Source organism: Diabrotica virgifera, chromosome 1 (genome assembly GCF_917563875.1).
Source record: "Diabrotica virgifera virgifera chromosome 1, PGI_DIABVI_V3a".
In the NCBI taxonomy this organism is placed as follows: domain Eukaryota; kingdom Metazoa; phylum Arthropoda; class Insecta; order Coleoptera; family Chrysomelidae; genus Diabrotica; species Diabrotica virgifera.
Genome location: NC_065443.1, coordinates 289,975,904 through 290,003,359, shown reverse-complemented (window position 1 = coordinate 290,003,359; position 27,456 = coordinate 289,975,904). Strand labels below are relative to the sequence as shown.

At 32.6% G+C, this 27,456-nt stretch overlaps 1 protein-coding gene across 3 annotated transcripts in view; it reads right to left on the bottom strand.

Moving 5' to 3' along the window:
• The window catches only part of LOC114332203 (eye-specific diacylglycerol kinase), a 1,074,450-nt gene that overhangs the window by 146,253 nt on the left and 900,741 nt on the right, over positions 1-27,456 (bottom strand). For all 3 annotated transcript variants that reach the window (XM_050642118.1, XM_050642119.1, XM_050642120.1), the window contains exon 8: positions 20,013-20,137. In XM_050642118.1, the coding sequence (XP_050498075.1) occupies positions 20,013-20,137 (125 nt within the window). The remainder of the gene's footprint in view (positions 1-20,012; positions 20,138-27,456) is intronic.

The window sequence follows — 27,456 nt, the reverse complement described above, 5'->3', positions numbered from 1 at the left end:
TTTCCACCAAATTTTCGTATAATCTTTATCTAATATATTATTTCCTTACTCTATATTTTGTTGTATTTTAATATTTAAATTCCACAAAAATCAAACTAATTTGATTATTGTTTGTGATATATTGTTTAAACAATTGCATATGTTTAAAAATAATAAACTTTTATTCTCAAAGTTAAAATATATGAACAAAGAAAGTTTTTGCTAAAAAAAAGTTTTATCTCAAAGGACAGAGTATGTGTTTTTATTTTGCAATAAACAAATTTATTTATGTATATCGAAATGTACTAAAAATTAAATTGATCAGTCATTATCAAAGGTCATTGGAATGCCCAATCAAAGCAAACGTATCCGCTGTCCTGCCATAGCACCAAAAATATATGTTTATTTAAAAAAATTCCTGACGCCGTGGTAGTTAACCGATTTTAATTTTGTAAATTGTACATGAAAGGTATAGTATTCTTCTATACGCAAAAAATATGAACTTGCTATCTGCTTTATTTTCAGTCCTGCAATATTTTGAAAAAATGATTTTTTTTGCGAAAGCTGGTTTGCAAAATAAATTTTGTAAAATCTATTAAACCGATCGCAATGAAATTTATAGTATTGTTTTATTATATCATATAGTTTTTCTATGTGAAATATTAAGGTCCTAAGTTTAGCACAAATGGTTGAAAAACGTAAAATGTGAACACTTGTTTTTTTATGTTTTTCGCAATTATCGCTATTTTTCAACAAGGGTGACAATTTTTAAAATTTTTAGCTAATCCAATATTGTAGGAAATTTAATTATGCATCTTTTATGTTTGTGCCACTTTTCTCGAAAATGAGTACTTTTAAAGTTATAATCAAAAAACGAAGAAAATAATCGAATTTTTCTTTCACTTTTTGACATTTTGACTATTTAAACAATGTTCCGCACCTTTTTGAGTGGGAGGATAACTCAAGTATTAATATATGAGTTATTTTCAAGCAATTTCAGCAAAAAAATAGGGGTCACCTCTCAACGCCCAAATGTACTAATATTTTTACAGATGCGCCTGGTCTATAATAAGTCCAACAAACTGTGAGAGCATAGGGAATTTTATTAAATTATGGCGGTGGGATAGCTTGTCGGCGCGCCCAGCAAAAAGTGAATCGTTCAGTTCAAAATCACAAAGCTCTCCTAAAATTATTGCATCTATCGCCTTGCAAAATTATGCTAGCAGCATAATTTTGCAAATTTGAATTTTTTTGCGGACCCTAGATTGAAAAAATTATTATACAAAAACTATTAAATGAATTATAACGTAATATAGAGCACGTTTCAGTCGTATTATAAACATTTTCTAGGCGAAATATAATTTCAGTTAAAACGTTTGTTTTCTATACTTCCACAAAATTTATTAAAACTATGTGACTACAGCTATTTCGGCAGAGTGCCTTTCTCAAGTGATTCAGTTTACTATATGTTTGCCTTTTTAAAGTCTTTAACTGAATAGGTTAAGGAGTGGGGAGCTGTTTGTTTCGAGTAGGTCATTCAGAATTATTATATCTGTATTTTTCAATTTATTAATTTCCATAGATTTTAATAAAGATAGCTTAAGTCCTTTATTTTGAATACGCAGAATTTGGAACTCTTCATTAAAAGAATGATTATGATCTAGAAGGTGAAGTGCGTATGTAGAAGTGTCTGTTTTTCTTTTGTTTAAAGCCCTTTTGTCTTCTGCTATCCGTTTGTCAAAGGTTCTGCCAGTTTGACCAATGTAAGTTTTTGGACAGTCACCATAAGTTAGTTTGTAAACACCACTCTGTAGTTGCTTTCTCTTTCGGCTCTTATTGTTCTTAATATATTTCCTTAAGTTGTTGTTAGTTTTAAAAGCTGGTGTTATTCCTTTCTTTTTTATGTATCTGGCTATTTTTGTTGTTATCTTGCCAGTATATGTGATAGAGCAAAGACTCCATAAGTAAGCCCTGAACTTAGTATATCCACCACCACAGAAAGAACTCAGTTCCTTCTGCTCTATCACATATACTGGCAAGATAACAACAAAAATAGCCAGATACACAAAAAAATAGGAATAACCCCAGCTTTCAGAATTAACAACAACTTAAGCAAATATATTAAGAACAATAAGAGCCGAAAAAAGCAACTACAGAGTGGTGTTTACAAACTAACATGTGACTGTCCGAAAACTTACATCGGTCAAACTGGCAGAACCTTTGACAAGCGGATAGCAAAACACAAAAGGGCTTTCAACAATAGAAAAACAGACACTTCTACATACGCACTTTACCTTCTAGATCATAATCATTCTTTTAATGAATGGTTTCAAATTCTGCATATTCAAAATAAAGGCCTTAAGCTATCTTTATTAGAATCTATGGAAATTTATAAATTGAAAAATACAGATATAATTCTGAATGACCAACTCGAGATAAACAGCTCCCCACTCCTCAACCTCTTCAGTTACATTCTTTAAAAAGGCAAACAGATAGTAAACTAAATCACTTGAGGAAGGCACTTTGCCGAAACAGCTGTAGTAACACAGTTACAATACATTTTATGGAAGTATAATAGAGAACAAACGTTTTCAGTTTTTTATTACTAGACTTTAAGTTATGTTAAACAAGCTGAAAAAGATTACAAGGAAAACTCAATTTTTGTACCTTTTTCCCAATTATTTCTGTTTTTCAAACAATAAACAATACACTTTCTATTACTAGCTATGTTTAGAAGTTTTATTTCTAGTGAAATCTTATGTTTAATTAAAAAATTCAACTTCTACCTTGTATAATTTTTTTGTAGGAGCAATACCTCTCCAGTTATATGCGAAAATATGGGAGCAAAGAGCCAAAATATTCGATTTTTTTTTAAATTTTGTTACATAAAATTAATACAACATTTGCGACTGGCGCATATCATGAGTATTGATACGATACAATGTACCTACACCCTGTAATCCAGGATGTATATCTGTTTTGAATTGTCCAATTCAAAGCAGATCCACCTACACTATTCCTAATTTCCCGTATATTTCTAAAAGACACAATTCACCTTGACCAAATTTCCAGCTCATATAAAACCCCTTACAAACATCAAGACTTCCCTCATCTTGTCTCGTTTAGAGCAAAAGTTTTACTTAATGCAACGTCTCTCCATTTAAAGTTTCTAGACTTGACTGAATAATTCTCCGAATACCCTCCTCTCCGTCAAGATAACAGAATAATCTAGTCTACAGATCCACATAAATTATTCAAAACTCAAACAAAGAACACGAAAATAGCGATTCGGGGCTTGTAATCACGCTGGTTATCAAAAACAGTACGGACTTTTCTATTTAATCTTTATTTACGTAAGGTTTTTGTAAACTTGTAGAGTAATTACGGGTTTAGAAGATTAGGAAATTATAAAAACGGAATCCTTTTATTGCGGGAGAACAAGTGGAAAGAAGGAAAAAAATTACCACGGAATTCAGTCGAAGGCGATGTTGTCAGATTTATTTTTTAACTTTCTTTCTTTATTTCCACCTGTTATCAATATAACTAAATCTATATTTATATTTCTAAAATATTGATATTTCTAAAAATCATCCAATCATCCGCAACCGAGTTTATCAAAAGTTGGAGTCAGATGTTAATAATACGCAGATGGGGTTCAGAAAATGACTAGGTACTCGAGAAGCTCTCTTCGGTTTGAATGTTCTTACACAAAGATGCCTAGACGTTAATCAAGAAGTACATGCATGTTTTATCGATTTTGAAAAAGCGTTTGACAGAGTACGCCATGATAGGCTAAGAGACATTCTTGAAAAAAAGACATAGATAATAAAGATCTGCGAATATTTCTCAACTTATATTGGAATCAGAAAGCTAACATCAAAATAGAAAATGAGATATCAAATCAATAGAAATACGTAGATGAGTAAGACAGGGATGTATTTTGTCACCACTGCTATTTAATGTAAATAGTGAAAGCATCTGTCAGGAAGCCTTTTGCAAGCAAATGAAGGAATCGTAATCAATGGAGAGGTTGTAAATAATATTCGATACGCAGACGACACTGTACTAGTTGCAAGAACAGTAGAAGAATTACAACGATTACTTACAAACATAAATATTGCTTGCAACAATTATGGCATAAACATTAATATAAAAAAAACCAAATATATGGTCTTCAGTAAAATCATGACACAACCAACACATATTAGTATAAACGGCATTCAAATTGAAAAAGTATCAAGTTACAAATACTTGGGAACTTTAATAAACCAAACTGGAGACCAAAACAATGAAATAAAAAGACATTTTGAAATTGCCAGGGCTACCTTCATAAAGATGAGAAAATTCTTCTGCAACAGAGATATAAGCATCCCTTTACGATTAAGAATGCTAAGAGGCTACGTATTTAACACGCTATTATACGGTGTAGAGGCCTGGTTTCTCAAACAGAACAACATAAAAAAATATTGAAAGTTTCGAGATGTGGTGCTACCGTCGAATGCTGAAGATAAGTTAGGTTGAAAAATTCACAAATCTTAAAGTAATACGAAGGATAGGAAGAGACCCAGAAATTTTCGCATTACTTCAAAATATAATGCAAGGAAAAATAGAAGGAAAACGGAATCCAGGCCGTAGAAGAATGTCATGGTTGCGGAATTTGATAGAGTGGTTTGGCTGCACCACTAATGAACTTTTTAGGTCAGCTGTAAACAAAGTCAGGGTAGCCTTGATGATTTCCAAACTTCGATAGGAGTGGCACAAGGAGAAGATCAATATAACAATAAACAAGTCTGTTTTATTCGTCGTCTATTTGTCTTATAATTGGTAAAAGGTGGAGGTTAAGGATATTACCAGAAAGTGGTTCTACGAGAAGCTTCAAATTTATTATATAAACGCATTTGATATTTAATTTCGATTCAGAGATCATTAACATATTTCTATGGACCATCTCGAACTTTTACTCTCTTCAGGAGAGCTTGTTGTAATGATGTTCTGAATCGAAAATAGACACCTTTGCCCGGTATGCCATTTACAAGGAATAATTAACATTTAGACGCAATAGCGACCTCTATTAAAGAAACGACGAAAACCAAGCGACGCCATTTTCAAACAAATAAATAATTTAAAAATAAATCTTTCGATTTCTTAATTCGGAAACAGATTCTCTCTTCTACCTATTCCCAATCCTTCAAAAATTTGTAAGGAATAAAGAGTGATGAATGCAGAGACATGGGGAGTCTACATAGTTGCACTCCACAACACATTAATTCACCGAGGCAAAGATCAACAAATCTGTCCCCTAGTACTCAATACGTGAGTACTCTAATTCTTAACAGTTGTGAGTTTTACCTTTATGTAGTTTACATTATCAAATTTCTATCTTTTATTTATACAAATAAGTACTCTAACTCTTAACAGTTGTGAGTTTTACCTTTATGTAATTTACATTATCAAATAGTTGGTCCTTACGGAGAAAACATAACAAATGACAATGGGACCAGACTCATCATAATATGCGAACAGAACCAGCTCCGTATTACAAATGGATTCTATCAACATCGAGAAGTACATAAATACACCTGGGGACAGAGAACAAGGAATCTAAAATCTATAATAGATTACTTGATTGTACGCCAAAGATCAAATCTTAAAATCTACGACGTAAGAGCTTATTGAGGTGCAGTTTGTGGAAGCGATCACCACTTCTTAAAAGCAAAAATAATGTTTTTAAGAAGATGCCAGAAGGAACAACCAGTAGTTCGCTCAGAGATGGCAGAAGATGTAAGATATAATCTTATAAGCCTCGAACAAGATAGTGTAAAAATATTGTATCAAAACAGACTGAACGAGAATCTTGAAAACATAAATTTCAATAACATCGAAGACCACTACAATTACATTAAAGAAAGTATTCACTCTGCAGCAAAAGAAGTCCTTGGATATTACGAAAAGAAAAACAAAAATACTCCATACTGGTGGGATGAAGAAATAGACACAGCGATAAAACAAAAGAAACAAAAGTATGAACACTATTTAAGTGCAAAAACAGATACCAATTGGTCTAGTTACAAAAACCATCAAGCAAAGGTAAGACAAATGATAAGACAGAAAAAAAATGAATCCTGGGATCAAAACTGTCAAAAAATAAATACATATATAGGAGGAACCAGAAGTACAGAAAGCTGGAAACTTATTAAATCTCTTAGGACCAACGACAAGAAAAAAGATTTAATCTCACCAATTTCGTTAGAAACATGGGACATGTACTTCAGTAAACTGTTGCAAGAAGATCGAAGAGAATTCAAAATAAAAGAAAATAACCAAAACATACGCGTCGAAGCATCTCCTATAAGAATCACGAAAAAGGAAGTAAAGGATATCTGTACTTCACTCAAAAACAAAAAAGCACCCGGACCTGGCAATATACCCTCAGAACTAATAAAATATGGAACTGAAAAACTATATGAACACCTGACAATACTCTTTCAAAACTGCATAAACAAAGTAGAGGTTCCAGCTGAATTTAAAACCTCTACCATTTCAACTTTACATAAAAAAGGAAACAAACAAAACTGCGACAATTACCGTGGAATAGCAGTTACTAGTACCATTAGTAAAATCTATGGGAAAATGATCAAAAATAGAATAGAAAGAGAATACACTGATATGGAGGCAGAAGAACAGGCGGGTTTTAGAGCTGGTAGATCGACCATAGACCACCTTTTTTGTATCACTCAACTTATAGAAAAAAAGGTTGCTGTAGATCAAGAAGTCCACTTTTTGTTTGTTGATCTAAAAAAGGCCTACGATAGCATCCCCCAAAACAAGTTATGGAACACTCTAAGACAAACGAACATCAACTCAAATCTCATAAGAGCAGTGGAAAAACTATATGATAACGCCAACGCCAAAGTTAAAATAGGAACGAATGTTTCCAAAGGTTTTGTAGTAGACAAAGGACTGAAGCAGGGATGCTGCCTATCGCCGACACTTTTCAAAATATATCTGGAACAAGCATTAAAACTTTGGAAGCGGAAGTGCAGCGGCATGGGTATACAATTAAATAATAACAACCTGTACACTTTATGTTTTGCTGATGATCAAATTGTGATTGCCAACGATTATGACGATCTGGAATACATGACTCGGAAATTAATCGAAGAGTACAAAAAATGGGGATTAGAAGTTAACATAGAGAAAACAATGTACATGAACATCGGTGGCAACGAACAGAATCTAGTTTTAAACGACGGACAACACATTAAGTACAACAATAAATATTCTTATTTAGGAGTAGAAATCACGGACGACGGCAAATCAGATCAGGCTATAAAAAAACGAAACACTCAAGGTAGAAGGGCCATATCTCAACTAAATAGTATTATTTGGGATCAACATATATCCAAAAAAAAATAAACATCGAATATACAACACTATTATAAAGAGCATAGTAATGTATGGAAGTGACGTGTGGCAGTTAAAGACAACTACTGAAAGAACACTACAAGCCACGGAGATGGACTACTGGAGACGTGCCGCAGGAAAATCAAAACTCGAAAGAATTAATAACGAACGTATACGAGAGATTATGGGAGTCACACATACGATTGTCGAAGATATAAGAGTACAACAACTAAAGTGGTATGGACATGTGCAGAGAATGCCAGAACACCGTCTGCCAAAACAGATTCTAGATTGGTCACCACATGGTAAGAGAAAAAGAGGCCGACCCAGAAAGAGCTGGAGAGAAGGAATAGACAGAGAGATCCGAGAGAGAGGTTTAGACGAAGACTTTTGGGAAGATAGAGATGCATGGAGATTGGGCATCGGAAGACGTCGGAGGACGTTTTAAACCGATTATATATATATATATATATATATATATATATATATATATGATTATTAATATGTAGTGACTGTTAATAATACAAAATGAATAATTTTGGGGAATGCAGTCAATGTATATATATATATATATATATATATATATATATATATATATATATATATATATATATATATATATATATGTATATATATATACATTATCAAATTTCTATCTTTTATTTATACAAATAAGTATCTTCAATCTAGTTCCTAAAGGTGGATATATCTAGAGGTAGCAACCTTTTTAGCCTTCTAAGCAGTGGTGGTGTCAGGAGTTCGTTGGCGAGTGGATTGGGATGAGATGAAAATCTCTTGAAGTAGTTTGTCCACCGAGTGACGTTTACTTCAGCTTGAATATTCAGGTTGAAAATGTTCAGTATGAATAACATACAGTCCGTCTAATAGACTTACTGTTGCACGTCATTATCTACGTCAGAGATCTAAGTTGACATTTTTGCCCAATTACAAAAAATTCTTGAATTCATTTTAAATCAAATATAATATCGCATAATTTTTGCGGAAGTAAATTATACAACAAACAAATTATTAATATTTAATGTAAATAAATAAAAACTTTAGAAATAGAAAACAAGAATTAAGTTATAATCTTACGTTAAAGTAAAGAATAAAAACAAATATGAAGTGTCATCACCGCAACTGTCAAATAAATGTTAACAATTTATGCCAAAATATCACCTTCGTTCGATTACAGTTACAGTGTGTTCCGAACAAATGTGCTTCATAAAAACGCTTTATAATCCATTTATACAAATTAACTAAAACATGTTATTGTGAATTTCCTTAAGTTAACATTAACAGAAATCTTCAAATATTATTTCTACGCGTATATAATACAATATGTCTAGTGGTTGTAATTCCAGTGTACTCGGCAAAATGATTCTAAAAAAGAACACACCCACCGCACCGTCTAAATATTTCGTGTTGGTATCATGTGACGTCAGGGGCTATGACGCGAATGACGTGCAACGGTAAGTATATTAGACGGAGTATAGTTTGGCACATACCATGGGGCATTGCAGACACCACGAGAAAATTTGGATTGGAATATTTGTAGTCTTTGCATATTTGTATTACTGGCACTTCCCCAGATTTGAATCACTTACATCCAGACCAGTCGTAGTATAACCTTGTAGAGAAGAAGTTTGTTCTGGATACTTAAAGTTGACTTCCGATTCATAAACCGGTTATGACCACACGTCGTTTGGACGACATATACAGGGTGAGGCAGATAAAGGGCCTATTAGAAATATCTCGAGAACTAAAGGTAAGAAAATCATGAAAATTGTTATATAGGGGTTTTGAGGTGTGAGCTATTTAATGAAAATATTTTGGTCTCTTTGCTACTTCCGGTTATACCGGAAGTTGATTGTAACATCGTTTTTTTAAATGGGACACCTTGTATATTTTTACATTTTTGGATTCTCCTCGATTTCTTCTTTCTTTAAATATAAGGTTTTGTAATATTATACAGGGTAGGTTAAAAGATAATTACGTTTTCTTATTAATTTCGTAGCAACATTCACACCCTCTAGGCTTGTAGGTTTGACATAATAAACTCTATTTATCTTCAAATGATTTTTAATATAGTCTTCTATTGTTAACAATTATTAGTATAGCTAAATTTTTCGTTTTAGTGTACAGGGTTGGTCGAAACACGGAATGAGTATTTTCTAAGTTTTCTTAAACGGAACACCCTGTATTTTAGTATTGTAATGAAATGTTGTTTTATGGTACATTTTAATTACTTAAGCACTCCCTATACCTAACTGCTTTAATTTGTGAGTTATTGGTGATTCAAGCAAAACATTAATTGCAACACAAAATATGTGAAATTGTATTAGGTTGGCCGTGAAAATATTCAATCACAAATAATTTTTTGGAAATAAATACATATTAATCTAGACTGATACTTAAAATTGCCAATAATGGTTGAACTGTCAAAATACCATCGAAGTTAAGATTGTTGGTGCGATTAACAATTAAGCACAAATTAAAGCAGTTAAGTATAGGGAATGCTTAAGAAATAAAAAAGTACCATGAAATATCATTTCATTACAATAGTAAAATATAGGGTGTTCCATTTAAGAAATCTCAGAAAATACTCATTCCGAGTTTAGATCCACCCTGTATACTAAAATTAAAAATTTAGCTATACTAATAATTGCTAACAATAGTAGACTATATTGAAAATCATTTGAACATAAATAGAGTTTACTATGTCAAACTACTACAATCCTACAGGGTGTGAATATTGCTACGAAATTAATAAGAAAACGTAATTATCTTTTAACCTACCCTGTATAATGTTACAAAACATTATATTTTAAGCAAGAAGGAATCGAGGAGAATCCAAAAATGTCAAAATATATAGGGTGTCCTATTTAAAAAAACGAAGTTATAAGCAACTTCCGGTATAACCGGAAGTACAAAGTAGATGAAAATATTTTCATTAAATAGTTCAGTCTTCAAAACCCCATTATTCCAATTTTCATGATTCAGTCACCTTTAGTTCTCGAGATATTTCTAATAGGCCCTTTATCTGCCTCACCCTATATGTTGTCCCGAATTTAGGTGATTATCTTTGTGGATATCCATATATTTTCTCGGCAGGCAGTAATTTTCGGTTTGTAGATACCAGAGGGCAGCTCACTCTTTTTAACGTGAACGTAATATGAGTTAGTATTATTCACTTTGACACACCATAGTTTTAACCAATTTTTAACCAATCGGTTTAAATGGTTTTGCATAATTCCGGATGTTAATCTTGGATTCACATTAGTGGCAATTATGACAGTATCATCTGCATACGTAGCAATCGAAGTATTATTTGTGGTATGCATGTCAGCTGTGTACAGTACATATAAGATTTAACTGTACCTTGAGAGACTCCTGAAGAGATCGGATATAGGGAAGTGCAAGCTTCGCCGTGATTAACTAAGAAAGATCTATCCGTAATATATGTTTGTAGAATTTTGGCAATGATGGCAATCAATATATCAATAAGAAGGAAAATTAGAGAAGCGAAAGAAAAAGAAGCAATGGAGAGATGCCAAGAAATTGAGATTCTACAATCAAAGTACGATAGTCACAATGTACATAGGAAAGTTAAAGAACTCACAGGTGGACTAAGACGGAGACAGGGAGGAAATCTAACTGATTCTGACGGTAAAATCATCTTAGATAAACAGAGTAAAATTAGAACGTGGAAAGAATACCTAGAAAAACTGTTTGAAGATCAAAGAGATAACACCATTGAGCTAGAAGAAGAGGTAAATGATTGGCCAAGAATATTACAGCAGAAAGTTTATTCTGCCATAACACAGCTAAAGGATGGCAAAGCAGCAGGTTCCGATAATATACAAGCAGATCTACTCAAACTGATGGACAACGAATCAATAGCAATAATCACAAAGATACTCAACAACATATACAACTCTGGACAAATACCAACAGAATGGCTGAAGTCTGAGTTTATTGCACTTCCAAAAAAACCAGGAGCCAAAAAGTGCGAAGAATACCGTACGATAAGCCTGATGAGTCATCTCCTAAAATTGTTCCTAAAGGTAATCCATACGAGAATTTACAAGCTATGTGAAAATCAAATTTCGCCCAACCAGTTCGGGTTCATAAATGTTGTTGGTACGAGAGAGGCTTTGTTTTCAATATAAGTCTTATTCCAGAGATGCAGAGACGTAAACTGCGACGTGTACGCATGTCTGGTTGACTACGAAAAGGCGTTTGATCGAGTACAACACGCCAAGATGATTCAAATACTAAAAGAAGCAGGAATTAACAACCAAGATCTGAAAATAATTAGAAAACTTTACTGGAATCAGACTCCAAACCTCAGAGTTGACGGTGAACTCACCGAATATGTCAAAATCATGCGTGGAGTGAGGCAAGGCTGCATTGTGTCCCCCCTAATTTTCAATATTTACTCTGAAAGAATATTTATCGAAGCTTTGCACGAAACTGAAAAAGGTATTCTACTAAACGGGTACCGGATAAATAATATCAGGTATGCAGATGACACCATAGTATTTGCGGACAATCTAGAAGACCTACAAGTACTCATGGACAAAATCACGTATTACAATCAGCAATATGGACTCAATATAAACGTAAAGAAAACAAAGCTTATGATCGTCAGCAAGAAAAAGATAACAGCAGGTCAACTCTATACCATCCAAACCCCTGTACAAAGAGTGAAGCACTACAACTACCTCGGCACCATAATAAATAAAGAATGGACCAATAACCAAGAAATAAGAGCGCGCATCGGAAACTCTAGATCAATCTTCAACCGTATGGGGGTGTTTTTCCAGAGCCACAACCTTTCTCTTGGTATAAAGGTAAGAATACTGAAATGTTACGTCTTCTCTGTCCTTTTTTATGGTGTTGAATCATGAACCTTGAACGAGGATATGTGCCGAAAGTTGGAAGCATTTGAGATGTGGCTATATGGGAGAATTCTTAAAATCCCATGGACTGATAGGGTCACAAATGAGGAGGTTCTTAGAAGAATGGGGAAGAACCGAGAAATACTAACCACCATCAAATCTCGAAAGTTGGAATACTTTGGACACATTATGCGAAATGAATCCAGATACGCCCTCTTACAAGCCATCCTGCAAGGAAAAATATTTGGAAGGCGAGGTCCAGGAAGTAGAAGAACATCCTGGTTAAAGAACCTCAGAACCTGGTTCAACACAACCTCTGTGCAGCTTTTCCGCGTTGCTGCAGATAAAGTGAAGATTGCCATGATGATCGCCAACACTCGTCACGGCTAGGCACATCCAGAAGAAAAAAGAAGAAGAATTTTGGCTATAGGATGAGGCAGATATGACTTGATTTTGGAAATTAAACCATCATGTCAAACCCTGTCAAATGCCTGCGAGAAGTCTAGGAAGTCAGCTGGACTGTAGGACTTGTTTCCAAGGACATCTCTAGCTGTTCTGATTACTTTATGTATTTGCTCGATGGTACTATGTTTTTGTTTAAATCCAAAATGGAAGTTATTTTATAAAATAATAGGTTCGATTCTAAGCCTAAGGACCTTTTCAAAAAGCTTTGCGCAACTTAGTAGAAGACTTATCGGATGGTATGATGACATCTCATTTGTATCTTTGTCAGGTTTTTGTACCTACTGTAATTATTTTAGTTATATCCACAAGGAAAAATTTCCTGTTGCTGGCTGTATACCATTAATTACAAGTAAATTTAATGAACCAAAATGTTAATGCGGACTGATTCCTCGCGTCAAATGAATCGTAATAGCCAAAAGAGGGCGGCAATCACTCCGCTAGGATTGTACACGCCATGATGATGAGTCCCATTAAAAAAAATGTTAGTTAATGTGTAATTAATTAAATTAATTAATATACAAATCCTTGTAGAAATCAAAATAAATTCACTATATGATGAACATTACATTACAAACATTACATTATAAATTCACTTCGATCATTACATTACAAACCTTACAGCAAATGATCAGACGCTATGGAAGGCGACTAAGAAACTCAAAAAACCATACACAACTATTCCTTCCCTCCATAAACCAAATGGCGAATGGGCTCGTTCCAACAAAGAAAAAGCGGACGTCTTTGCTGAACATGTTACGAGTGTAAATCGAGCCACCAGACCTTGATGAAGAAGTGGAAGAACTAAATAGCGCAGCATGTCAAATGTCCCTTCCAATCAAGAGTTTTACTCCTATAGAAGTCAAGAAAGAAATAATCAAACTCAACTCACGAAAAGCTCCAGGTTATGACTTAATCTCGGCACAAGTACTAAAACAACTTCCTCGTAAGGCCATTATTATGCTAACAATAATATTTAATCGCATGCTAAGTGTATCATACTTTCCAAAAATATGGAAATTTGCAGAAATTATAATGATCCTTAAGCCAGGCAAAGCTCCCAATGAAGTAACATCTTATCGACCCATCAGCCTACTCCCAATCGTTAGCAAAGTTTTTGAAAGATTGCTGCTACAAAGAATATACGCAGATCATGAATTCCTAACATTACTACCAGAACATCAGTTTGGTTTTCGGGAAAATCACTCTACTACACAACAAGTCCATCGAATAGTAAATGAAATATCAAAAACTCTCGAAGAAAAGAAATACTGCAACGCTGTATTCCTAGATATCTCACAAGCGTTTGACAAAGTTTGGCACAGAGGACTGCTTTACAAAGTAAAATTAGCACTATCTAGTAACTATTTCCTCCTAATCAAATCCTACTGATCAAATAGATATTTCTCAGTAAAATTCAAAGACCAACAATCCAGCCTCTGTCCTATTAACTCCGGAGTTCCGCAAGGTAGTGTTCTCGGACCTCTGCTTTTCTCACTCTACACAGCCGATATACCAGAGTCTCCCAATACTACGATCGCTTCCTTTGCTGATGACGTAGCAATACTAGCAGTAAATGAAGATCACATACAAGCCTCACAAGACCTACAACACCATCTGGACATACTCAGTGAATGGTACACAAAATGGCGAACTAAAGTAAATAAAACAAAATCATCTCAAATAACGTTTATAAACCGCCACAACACATGCCCACCTGTAAGAATGGAAAATGTACGAATACCAACAGTAACAGAAGCTAAATACCTTGGCCTCCATCTTGACCAACGTCTTACTTGGAAAAAACATATACAGACTAAAAGAAGACAACTAGACTTGAAATTTCGGCAAATGTATTGGCTCCTTGGACGCAGATCAAAACTCAACATCCAAAACAAAATTCTTCTGTATAAAGCAATAATCAAACCTATTTGGTACTACGGACTACACCTCTGGGGCTGTGCAAAGTCAACATCACTGAATATCATTCAAAGATTTCAGTCGAAAGTTCTAAGATCAATACTGGATGCACCCTGGTATGTAACTAATCAAACACTTCACGAAGACTTAAATATACCTTTCGTTAGAGAAGAAATCCATCGAGCCTCGGAATCACAAAACGAGCGTACCATTCACCATGACAACGAATTAGTAAGGGAATTATTTCATAATGGCCCTGTCACAAGGAGACTAGATAGAACCTGGCCTCAGGACCTATTTTAAAACTTTAAACATAAATAGAATAAGATGAAACATCATTGGAAGTCTCTTCTTCATGACCAAAAACATGGAAAAAATTTACTTAATACTCTTTTAATGATGTAGATTGTAAATAAACATAATTACATAAAAAAAAACTATATGATGAACCAGTTGGTGCTACTATGTTCCTAATGAGCAAAAAACCCTTTTACAAATGAATACAACCTCCGTTGCTGACGTTCCTCATTGAACGTATTCCGCATAGTAATTAGTGTACACTCTAATTAAAATTGTTTTTAGATGTCACATCGATACCGGAGATAGAAATTTTGATCATTTTAATGAAAGCTGATCTAACAGGAAGGATATCATTCCGACGGGGTGAGTAAATACAAAGGGTTTTAATGGTAACGGGTGCTGTTAGCCACACTGATATAAAGAGTTTTATTAAATTGATGCTATATGCTGTAAATTTTACATTAACGAACAGATCTGCTGTAAATCTAATCGAATGACAATAGCTATATCAACATAAAACGACATTTATTTAAAAATTTACGTGATGCGACAAGAGTGCTCCATTTGAATAGATTCGTCAATATTTACGTCTAAATATACATATAAAAATCAAGTCTACGTTGATTCAGCCTTCTAAATTTTTTATTTATTTTCAACATTTTCATTTTTTTATTGATCTATATAGCACATTTTCAAGCGTGCTTTTGACAGCTTATCTAGAGCTTTAGCTAGAGCTAAAAAATATCCCGCAAAAATAATTTCCATTAAAAAATCACTTTACACAGAGGCGAAATGCAGAGTGACACACAATGGGGTCAACAGTGACGAATTTAACATATTTACTGGTGTCAAACAGTGACGCGTGCTTTCTCCCTTTATGTTTAACATAGCTGTAGATTATCTTCTCTTCGAACTAGACTCCGACACAAGAGTTATGCAATGGACGTTTACAACACGCCTAAATGATTTTGAATACGCCGATGATATCTGCCTGTTAAGACAAAGGTTCCAAGGTGTAGCTGATCATTTGGAAACAGTTTCAAATGGAGCCAATAATATAGATTTGAAAATCAATATTCATAAAACCAAATCCATAAGGATAAATGTAATAAACAACATAGACCAGAGCGGACCTGTGAAAAAACGTCTACTTTTGGATGTGCGAGGTGACATTTGGATTTTTGCAGAAAAAGTTAGGTGACAACTTCAACAATAATAATTGTCTTATGCTGCTTCTCAAATATGCCCGGAACATTAATAAAAAACTAAAATATTTAAAAATTTCGAAAAACATCGATTTTTTTCTATTTTCTTTGCTTATAACTTTAAAACGATTCATTTTGGAACAAAGTCTTAAAGAAATAAAATAAAGATAATTGAATTATGTGTGAAAAACAACTGGTTAAAATTGTCTTAAATTATTACTTTTTCTGCAAAATTGCAATAAATACAAAATAAGAGAGCAAAATAAGCCTGTTTTTATTCAATGTATTTCAACCACTTTGGTTGCACTTAGAACTTTAGTAATTCGCTTGGAAAATTCTTATAGCATACTTAAATCGTTCACCAAATTTCATTAAAATCGACCTAATAGATTTTGCAGAATAATTTTTCAATCTAAGTTTTTTTTAAAAAAGTTCAAATTTTTTAAAAACTTTCTGAAGTAAAAGTAGGCCGTTTAGAAGTTTTCTAATTTTTTTACATATAAAGAGGTTATCTACCTATCTAATACACTTTACAGAATTAAAATCTGATTATTTAAGCGGCCTCAGCACTGTTTTAAATTTATAAACAATTTTTTGGCTTATAAACAAATACAATGAGGACGTTTGAGTTGGCATAAATTCATTTTCTCGAGAATAGGCGTCTCTGGAGATAAATTCCGAAACAGGTCGATTTTTAAATTTAAATTTTTGGGTATATATACATATCATACTAGTGACGTCATCCATCTGGGCGTGATGACGTAATCGATGATTTTTTTAAATGAGAACAGGTGCCGTGTGATAGCTAAATCGAAAGGCTATTCAATTTTGTATTCACTAATATAAACATTAACATAATTATTTACACAGGGTTTGAATTAAAAAAAATTTTTGGACTAAGTTAATTCCAATGTTTAGATTACGTCATCACACCCAGATGGATGACGTCACTAGTATGATATTTACGCCAAAAAATTAAAATTTAAAAATAAAAATCGATCTGTTTTGGCATTTATCTCCATCTCGCTCACCCGTTCTCAAGAAAATAAATTTATTCCAACTCAAACGTCCTCACTCTATTTGTTTATAAGCCAAAACATTGTTTATAACTTTAAAACAGTGCTGAGGCCGTTTAAATAATCCGATTTTAATTCTATAAAGTGTATTAGATAGGTAGGGAACCTCTTTATACGTAAAAAATTAGCAAACTTCTAATGGTCTACTTTTTGTTCAGAAAGTTTTTAAAAAATTTGAACTTTAAAAAAAAATTAGATTGCAAAATTATTATGCAAAATCTATTAAGCCGATTTTAATGAAATTTGGTCGACGGTTTAAGTATGTCGTAAGAATTTTCTAAGCGAATTATGAAGGTTTTAAGTGCAACCAAAGTGCTTAAAAACATTGAATAAAAACAGTCTTTTTGGCCCCCTTATTTTCTATTTCTTGCTATTTTGCAGAAAGAGTAATAACTTAAGACATTTTAAACCAGTCGTATGTTATACAAAATTCAATTATCTTTATTTTCTTTTTGTATGACTTTGTTAAAAAATTAATCGATTTAAAGTTATAAGCAATGAATATAGAAAAAAATCGATATTTTTCGAAATTTTTAAATATTTAAATTTTTTTATTACTGTTCCGGGCATATTTGAGCCCTAAACATCCATCCTTGGATATATGCCTTCTCTTCCTTCTTCCATGCCTCTCTATCTTGGGCAATTTGCATTCATTTTGACCCAGTGTGCTTCTTCAGGTCATCTGACCATCGCTTTTGTAGCCTTCCCCTTTTTAGTTTGTGGTTCCACGGTCTCCAATGTATACTCGTCTTAGTCCATCTTTCATCCTTCTGCCGTAGGGTGTGTCCGACGAACTTCCATTTAAGCTTTGCTACTTGGGTTGAGACATCTTTCACTTTTGTTTTGTTACGGATCCATTCGTTTCTTTTCCTGTCTGATAGTTTAATGTTCAGCATTTGTCTTTCCATAGATTTATCTGTCTTTGCTATTTTTTCCATATTTTCTTTTGTAAACGTCCATGTCTGAGAGCCATATATTAGAACAGGGAGTATACATTGAAAAAAGACCCTTGTTCTTAGATATTGCGGGTATTTTCTGTTCTTCAGTATATAAGATAATTTTCCGAATGATGCCCAGGCCAATCTTATTCTTCTTTTTATTTCTTCGGTCTGATTTGCTGTATTTAATCTAGTGGTTTGTCCTAGATATATACTCTTTTACTTGTTCTATTCTTGTTTGTGCCACTGTAATTATTAGTTCTTCTTGTTGATTGGTCATGGTTTTTGTTTTACTCTAATTCATCTTCAGTCCTATCTTTGTCTATTCTCTATCTAGTTCTTCCATCATTCTTTGTAGTTCTTCACTTCTTTGTGTTATTAATACAATATCAATTGTTGCCCTAGCTTGTCCAATTCTCATTTTAATTTACTACACTATTGTTGTTCGATTTGAGTGATTTATTTAGTATATTATAGTTTTATTGTTCAGCAATATCGGTGCAATAATATTGTTGCTAAACAAGTGTCATTGTATACCGGGTGTAATAATGATAGTGTGTTTTTTCCTCAACGTTTGGAGCACCCTGTGGAATATTCTAGCGTATATAAAATATTGAAATTAAAACTTAACTGTAGCCTTAGTCTTTCTTAACATTTTGCTTTTTGATTCATTCGCTTGTGTAGGATAATAAAAAAGTTAGGTACTTTAACAACTAGCCATGTTATTTATCAATACAGGGTGTTTCTAAATAAGTGCAACAAACTTTGTAAGGGCTAATTCTGCATGAAAAAAATAATGGCCGTTTGCTTTATAAACATATTATGTCCACAAATGCTTTGTTTCCGCGATACAGAATGTTGAATTTTTTCTTACAAACTGATGATTTATTTATTGCTCTAAAACCAGTTGAAATATGCAAATGCAGTTTGGTAGGTTTTAAAAGGTAGTTATTGCGCATTTTTTGACATACAATTAATAATCTTATATTCACCATGGACGTGCATACGGGATGTATCTAAAATGTTTATACCCGTATTCACGCCAATGGTGAATATAAAATTCTTAATTGTATGTAAAAACATGCCCAATAACTACCTCTTAAAACCTACCAAATTTAGTTTGGATATCTCAACCGGTTTTAGAGCAATAAATAAATCGTCAGTTTGTAAGAAAAAATTTAACATCCCGTATCTCGGAAACAAAGAATTTGCGGACATATGTTTATATAGCAAACGGTTATTATTTTTTCATGCAAAATTACCCCTTAAAGTTTGTCGCACTCATTTAGAAACACCCTGTTTTGATGAATAACATAGCTAGTTGTTAAAGTATCTAACTTTTTGATTATCCAACATAAGGGAATGAGTAAAAATGCAAAATGTTAAGAGAGCCTTTGGCTATAGTTGAGTTTTAATTTCAATATTTTATATACGCTAGAATATTCCACAGGGTGTTTCAAACTTTCAGGAAAAAACACACTATCATTGTTACATCCGGTATACAATGACACTTACCTATTTAGCAATAATATTATTACTTCGATATTCTTGAAGAATAAAGCTATACTATACTAAAAAAATCACTCAAATCGGACAACAGGTTTAGGAAATACGAGACATCAAATATGTCCCATTTTTAAGGTGGTGCGTTAATTTTGATTCTTTGTATTATAGCACAACTTATTTTTATTTGAATATCTGCTTATTTTGATTCTTAAACATTGACTTGTCTTCCAAATGTAACCAATTAGTGTAAGTTTAGCACAAAAAGTTTATGGAATCAATGCAATTATTTACTAATAAGCCCTTTCTGTTATGTCATACCTTATGTTTATTTTTCTTCACGCTAGTTCGTTTCTTCGGCGATTTTCGTAAACTAGACTTGAAATTTCCTTTTTTAGGCAACTTTACTATCCACGATGGTGGTACTATACTATTACAATGGACCCCTGAAACAAGATAAATCTAATTAGTATATTACGTATTATTATGTAAATCATAATAGTTAAGTAAATAAGATTATTTTGCAGACTAACTACTTATTACTAGCGTTACTGTTGAACTAGTTGAACACCAAACATAGTTATTTCTTTAATTATTTACTCTGTTTATTTTAATAACAGAAAATTATTTTTATTTTAAAATACGATTTTCTTCTTCTATTCAACAATAAAACTAAAATTATAAAACAAATTAACATCAGGATTTTACGCAAGTTAGGGCCTAACAAAGGTTGTTTTTTCCCTTACTTTTTTCAAAATATATGTGGAATGTACAGGGTTATTCACTATATTTTGACCACCCTGTAAACTAATTTATTTACAGAATTAGAAAAAAATATTATTATAGTATGAGAATAGAAAAATATCCGGAGAAGTTCCATAACAACCATATCTCGGATGAAGTTTGGACATGCTTGCTATCCGGCACATTTATACAAAATAAAAATAATTGATAACAATTTTTGTGATATTTACAATGAAACGGCAGACAGAATTATCTATTTTTTAATTGTAAGAAGTACACACATTGGTCGGACATTCTTACAAAAAATTTAAGAAGTTTAAACGTTTACGGTCCCTATAATGTTATGTATCTTTTGGCTCTGAGTGATAAACGTATTTTTGATTTTATTTTGTTTTTCCTATATGACTGTAAAAATAAGTTATAGAAGACTAGATTAGGCTTGTAACCTTAAATGTCTTTCCTTTTGATTTCCTTCATGCCTGCCTTACCGTGTGGGGTGGGTATGTAGGTAATCAATAATTAATAAAAAATGATAAGAAAAACCCTTGGATAAAAAAGTGTGACCCTTGTGCTTATCCCAAAATGTTTATTAAGATTAATTTAACAAAAATTCACTTAAAAAAAATATGTTTAATAATAATATATCTATTCTTAACAAAAAATATGTTTAATAATAATATATCTATTCTTAACAAAAAGGTGGGTCAGACTTAGATAACCTTAAATTAGATTACTATTTAGATAATTTAGATAAGATATATTATGTTTATTTATGTTTTGTTTATATTATGTATATTTGTTTTGTTTGTATTATGTTTATATTATGTACTAATTATTTTGTTTCTGGCCGCATGGTCTTATCTTAAAGCCAATAAAAAAAGAATAGAAAAATAAATAAAATAGTATCGACGCATTGTTAAACTGCACGATTTTAATTCTTGAATAATTAATCAATTTATATATATATATATATATATATATATATATATATATATATATATATATATATATATATATATATATATATATATATATATACATTAATCCAATCGTTCGTTTAAAGAACTGTCTTTCGTAAATTTAAGAAGAGTAATTAACTAAAATAAATGCAAAAATCTCACGAGGCCGCTATCAATTGTCGACAAAAAGCGGACCTTCAATTAACTGTTTAAAATATGAGCTTTTTATTTAATTATCCGTTTTCCAACGAAAAGTTTTCTCTTCTCTTAAATCAACTCCTGCCGAAAGAGGATCCTCTTTTGTAGAGAAGTAATTTGATCTTGAAAAGTTTTAACTACATTGCAGATAATCTTTGTCTAAAGCTTGGGAAAGCTTGATTTCTACAATTTTAAACTACACAAAAGTGTTTATACAAAGTGTTTTAAAGATAATAATTAACTAAAGATTACTTGTGAATAAAATCGTAGTTTTTTGTTGTAAAATGATTTTAAGGGGATCGGTACATAGTTTAGGCTCCAATGCTATTTAAATGAGATTCATTTTTTTCGAATCCTGAGAAAACTGATAAGTATTTTTAAAAAATTTAAACGCAGGATGAAAGGTTACGTTCTTACCGAGGGCAGAAAGTCCATGAAAATTTCTATAATGTTTTTTATTTTAATAAGTTACAGGGGTGAAAAACTAAGAGAAAATGTATTGCGATTTTAAATTTCAAATATCTCATTCAAAAGAAACTTTTTATTTATTATAAGGGACTTTCGGTCCTTGATAATAATTTAGTCTTTCATTCTGCGTTTAACTTTTTAAAAATATTTATTAGTTGTTTCAGGATTCGAAAAAAAATGGACACCATGTCCATGGTGATTTTTTCCAAATCGAACATTAGCCATCTTTGTCTTACAACGCACTGATTCGAATAGAATATGGTGACATTACAGTGACAATTTTAAATATTTGACATGGCATCGGGAATATTTTGAGTTGTTAGATTAAATAATATTGATAGTTTATTTGATAAATAATAATTGATTTAGGAGGTGAAGTTAATAAAAAGTTAATTATTGTTTATTATTTATGGAAGATCCAAGCAGAGACTACACCAGGATATATTCTGTGATCAAAGTATTTTGTTGTTAAAAATTTTCAAAATTTTAAGCGTTCCATAGTAACAATATATCATTAAAAAATCACTTTATCACTGCTCTTCTTTTTCCGATAGAGTATTAGTTTTTGTTGTACAGTATATTATAAATTAATACAATCACTGAACACATAGTAAAAAAAATATCAGTAGTAATTCCACAAGAGCTCTAAAATTATCGAATTTTTTCCGAGTGACACTTTGACAGCTTTAATTTCACGACCAGAAGGGGAGTGAAATTATGTCAAAGTGTCACGAGGGCAAAAATTCGATAATAATTTTAGAGATCGAGTGCAATTTGCTGCGATTATTTCATGAATAAAACTGTTCAAAACCAAAATTTATTTATGTAAGTACAAATTAGTACAATTAAACACACAGTTGTTATAAATATTTGAAGGTTGGGAGTCATCACTTTTATAATTTTCAAAACATTAATAATTGTCATTAATGTCACTGAATGTATTTTTTCGTGGCAACGAAGGGCATCTGACGTAATACACTTGACGACAGGATATTATCAAAAATTATATCTTTAATTTTAATTTATGTAGCTTTCTATTAATCAGAATATCCTATGAATGAAATAATCATATTAATTAACTGAATTAATAATTTAAGCAAGTAACAGTTATCCAACAACATTCAAAAGCCATCTCTTTAAAGTTAATCATTACATTGTCAAGTAATGTTTACATATTCATACCAGTGAGAATTTTACCATACGTAATTTGCCGTGTAAAGACAGAAAAAGTAGGGATAGCCGTAAAATATTTGCGCCTTTACTCTTTAGATAATAATGATATTTAATTAAAAAAATTCTGCATAATATATTAACAACAGACAGCATCCGTGAAGTTAGAATATGACGAAACAGATAAAATACAATATAAGTAAAACGAGGAATCCGTCAGGGATGTTTGCTATCGTCTTTGTTGTTTAATATTATATTTAGGACACATTTGCCAAAGGCTTTACAAGACACACAGAAACGTATGAAAGTCCGCTTCTTAATTGAAAATCTGCGGAATTCAGGTGACACTGTGATTATTCAAGTCTATTTAGAATATTTACCTCATCAAGAACTAGTACGTAAGTTAATAAAACATTTTTAATCCACGATTTATAATAACCACTTAATGCGAGGGTTTTTCTGGGAGATGAGAGGCAAAAAGCAAGTGCTTTTGTTTTTGTTTATAATATTGATAAAGCAGAAACCATAATAAAAGCTTAAAAAACATAAAAAATTGAAAAAATAAATAATTTTATAAATAATTAAAAATTTAACTTTGTGTGATAAATCTTATATATTTATATTTTTATCTGGAGCCATACCTTCTGGCCCATCTGTATTTCATGGAGCAACGAAGATAAGGTATACTGTTGTTTTGGCAATTTTGTCATGTTTGTTGTTTCCTATGATACCCTCGATGTCTAATCCCCTTTCATTCGACGTCTCTTACGTTAAACTCGGACCAATAGCAACGAAGTTATGATATCTTGCCCTTTCGGCAATGTCGATGTGTTTGTTTTTATCTCAACATATTCGCTACCCCCACCTCTTTCATTAACCGTCTCGAACGTTAAAATAGTGCCAAAAACAAGAGAGATACGATATGATGTCCTTTTGGCAATGCCAGTGTGTTTGTTTTCAAGATCTACGTATTCGATGTCCGCTCCCCAACTTCTCGTACGTCAAAATCGTATCATGAACAAAGAAGATTTGATATAGTGCTTTTTTGACAATACCATTGTGGGTGGATTTTTGTCTGTTAGCCTAGATATCCCCTTCCATTTCATGTACCGCCTCAAACGTAGCAATCGGACCAATAACAACGAAAATTGAGCTATTTATGGGGGGGCAGCTCAATACGGGTACCTTACATTTTGGTGGACCATGTTATTTCATACGGGCGCATTCACCAAATCGTAGTATTTAGTGCAGCTATATTGTATTTGCTCGTTCGAAATTAGTGAGTGCGCCAGAGACATGCGCCCACATGCGCATAATAGTCCTTGGGCCCACATATAAAATTATTATTTATGACCACACCGTCGAAACTTTTTGTACTTGTTATTTGGGTGGAGTCGGACAGATTTTGAGCTTGGCGCATTATGGTAGTGGGGAGTTTGTCTGTCAAACTCACGAAATTGTCAATTTTATACAAGAAAAAATTTATAACCACATTGGTCATTTTATTTTAATAGATGGTTTTTATCATATAAAGAGCGAAAACAATTTTGTCGGACAAAAATATTCGGCCATATGACGCGTCGGACACGCTAAATATGTCAAATTTATGAAAATAATAAATTTATTACCACATGGATAATTTTAACAGAATCTACGATAAAACCTTTTTACAATAATGTGGTAACCTTGTCGGACAATTTTCTTGTCGGATAATTTTCACGGGGCATATACGCAGTCGGATGCACCGAAGATGTCAATTTCCTGGAATATTTTTATTTAATACCACAGATGTTATTTTTATTTTTTACTGTTTTTTTACATGTGTATTGCATATTGAATCACTTGTCGAACAAAAATAAATAGGTACAAAATTTTCAAAAAAATTTCCGAAATTTTCCCTCTTATAGGAATTTTTCCCGAAAATTTTCCCTGTTTTTGGAAAATTTTGGGTACAACGTCACGCTCTTTTAAATATTGTACTTAGTGTGTGTACCAATTTTCAGCTAAATCGATTCAAAAGTAACCGAGAAAAATTGTTTTAAAAATTTTTTTGACAATGCCTGTTCTTAAGGACGTCCATAACCTAAAAGAATTAAGTTTTCTGTTCGTTTGCCCCAACATTTTTGTCAGACAATTACATTTTTTGTTACTACTACTATCGGTTTACAGCGTTCTCCGACGCCTTCCGACTCCTAACCGCCATTCTTCTCTGTTTAACCATAGACCTGGAGGGATTTCTCTTTCCTCTAGTACTTTTTCAATTCCCTCCCTCCAGATTCTTCTCGGCCTTCCTCTTTTTCTTCTCCCTTGTGGTGTCCATGCCAAAATCTGTTTAGGGATCCTGTCATCTGGCATTCTCTATACATGGCCGTACCATATCAGTTGTTTTGTTTTTATGTCATCAACTATGTGTTACTCCCATCATTTCTCGTATTCTCTCGTTCGGTATCCGATCTCTTCTTGATTTGCCTGCTACTCTTCTCCAGAAGTCCATTTCTGTTACTAGTAACATTTTCTGCGCTCTTTGTTTCAGTGGCCAAACTTCACTGCCCTATGTGATTATACGTATGCTATTTTACACGAGCTGTTTGTTCGCTTTAGATATTGTCTGGTCCCACAGAATTTCATTCATCATAGATATAGCTTTTCTACCCTGTATCTTTCTGTCTTTTATAGCAGCATCGAGTGTTCCATTTTGAGTTACCTTCATGCCCAGGTACTTGTATTCATCGCAGTGTTTAATTTCTACCCCATAGCCTAATGTAATGGACTGCTTTGTTCCTTCAATACACATGGCTTCAGTTTTCTTAATGTTGACTTCGAGACCCCATTTGTTATATTCTTCTATTGGCTTCCGCGTCATGTAACTTAAATTGTCATGATCTTGAGCAATCAGAATTTGGTCATCAGCGAAACATAAAGTGTATAGTGTTATGTCGTCATTGAGGGGGATTCCCATGCCATTACATTTTCTTTTCCACAGCTTGAGTGCTTGTTCGAGATAAATTTTAAAAAGAGTAGGCGAAATACAACAGCCCTTCTTCAATCCTTTCGTGACCTTGAATCCATCAAGACATCCTTGATGCAGTTTTAATTTTTGCAGTCCATAGTCCGTAGGGTTGACCATAGTTTGCTGACCATATTTTTTGTTTAAGAACATAATTACTTGTAACCTACCACTTTTGTCGGAAAAATGATTATGAAGATAAAGGATGTACGAACCCAGCACAATTTAAAAATATAGTTTACTAATAAAAATTTAATTTTTTGTCCGATTGTCGATTTACCTCAATATTTTTATAGGACACTTAGATTTTTTGATTTAGAATATAATTACTTATAACCTCCTATTTTTGTCGGAAAAATGGTTCTAAATAAAAAAGTTTCAGGAAATTGACATATTTGGCGCATGCGACTGCGCATATGCCCCGTGAAAATTATCCGACAAAGTTACCACTTTATTGTAAAAGGTTTTATGGTAGATTCTGTGAAAATTAGCCATGTGGTAATAAATTTATTATTTTCATAAATTTGACATACTTAGCGTGTCCGACGCGTCATATGGCCCAATATTTTTGTCCGACAAAATTGTTTTCGCTGTTTATATGATAAAAACCATTGACTAAAATAAAATGACCAATGTGGTTATACATTTTTTCTTGCATAAAATTGACAACTTCGTGACAGCTTGACAGACAAACGCCCCACTACCGTAATGCGCCAAACTCCAAATTTGTCGGACTCCACCCAAATAACAAGTACAAAAAGTTTCGACGGCGTGGTCATAAATAATAATTTTATCGGTCGCCCAAGGACTATAACAAAACATACATAAACAAACACAATTAGGCGCGCTTTTTCTTTGAAGTCACGGTTTATGCAATGTTTTTCAGTTGCATATTTTAAGTGTATTATTTTGCAAATATTTTATATTTATAGTTTTTGATCGTAAAGTAAGTAATTTTTACTTTATATTTATACATCATTTTCTATGTTCAACAATTTTCATATACATATTTTATCTGATTTTTTTTCCTTTTCAGAATGGATAGCAGAGAGGAGTTCAATATTGAACATTCTGAAATCGATTCAACATGTTCACCTCTAAGTTTTAGTTCCGACTAGAAGAACTAGCACTATATCTCATTTTCGTTGCTATATGAAATACAAACGAGCGAGAAGGTATCATTCCAGATAAAAATATAAACTTAATATTTGTAGTGGCG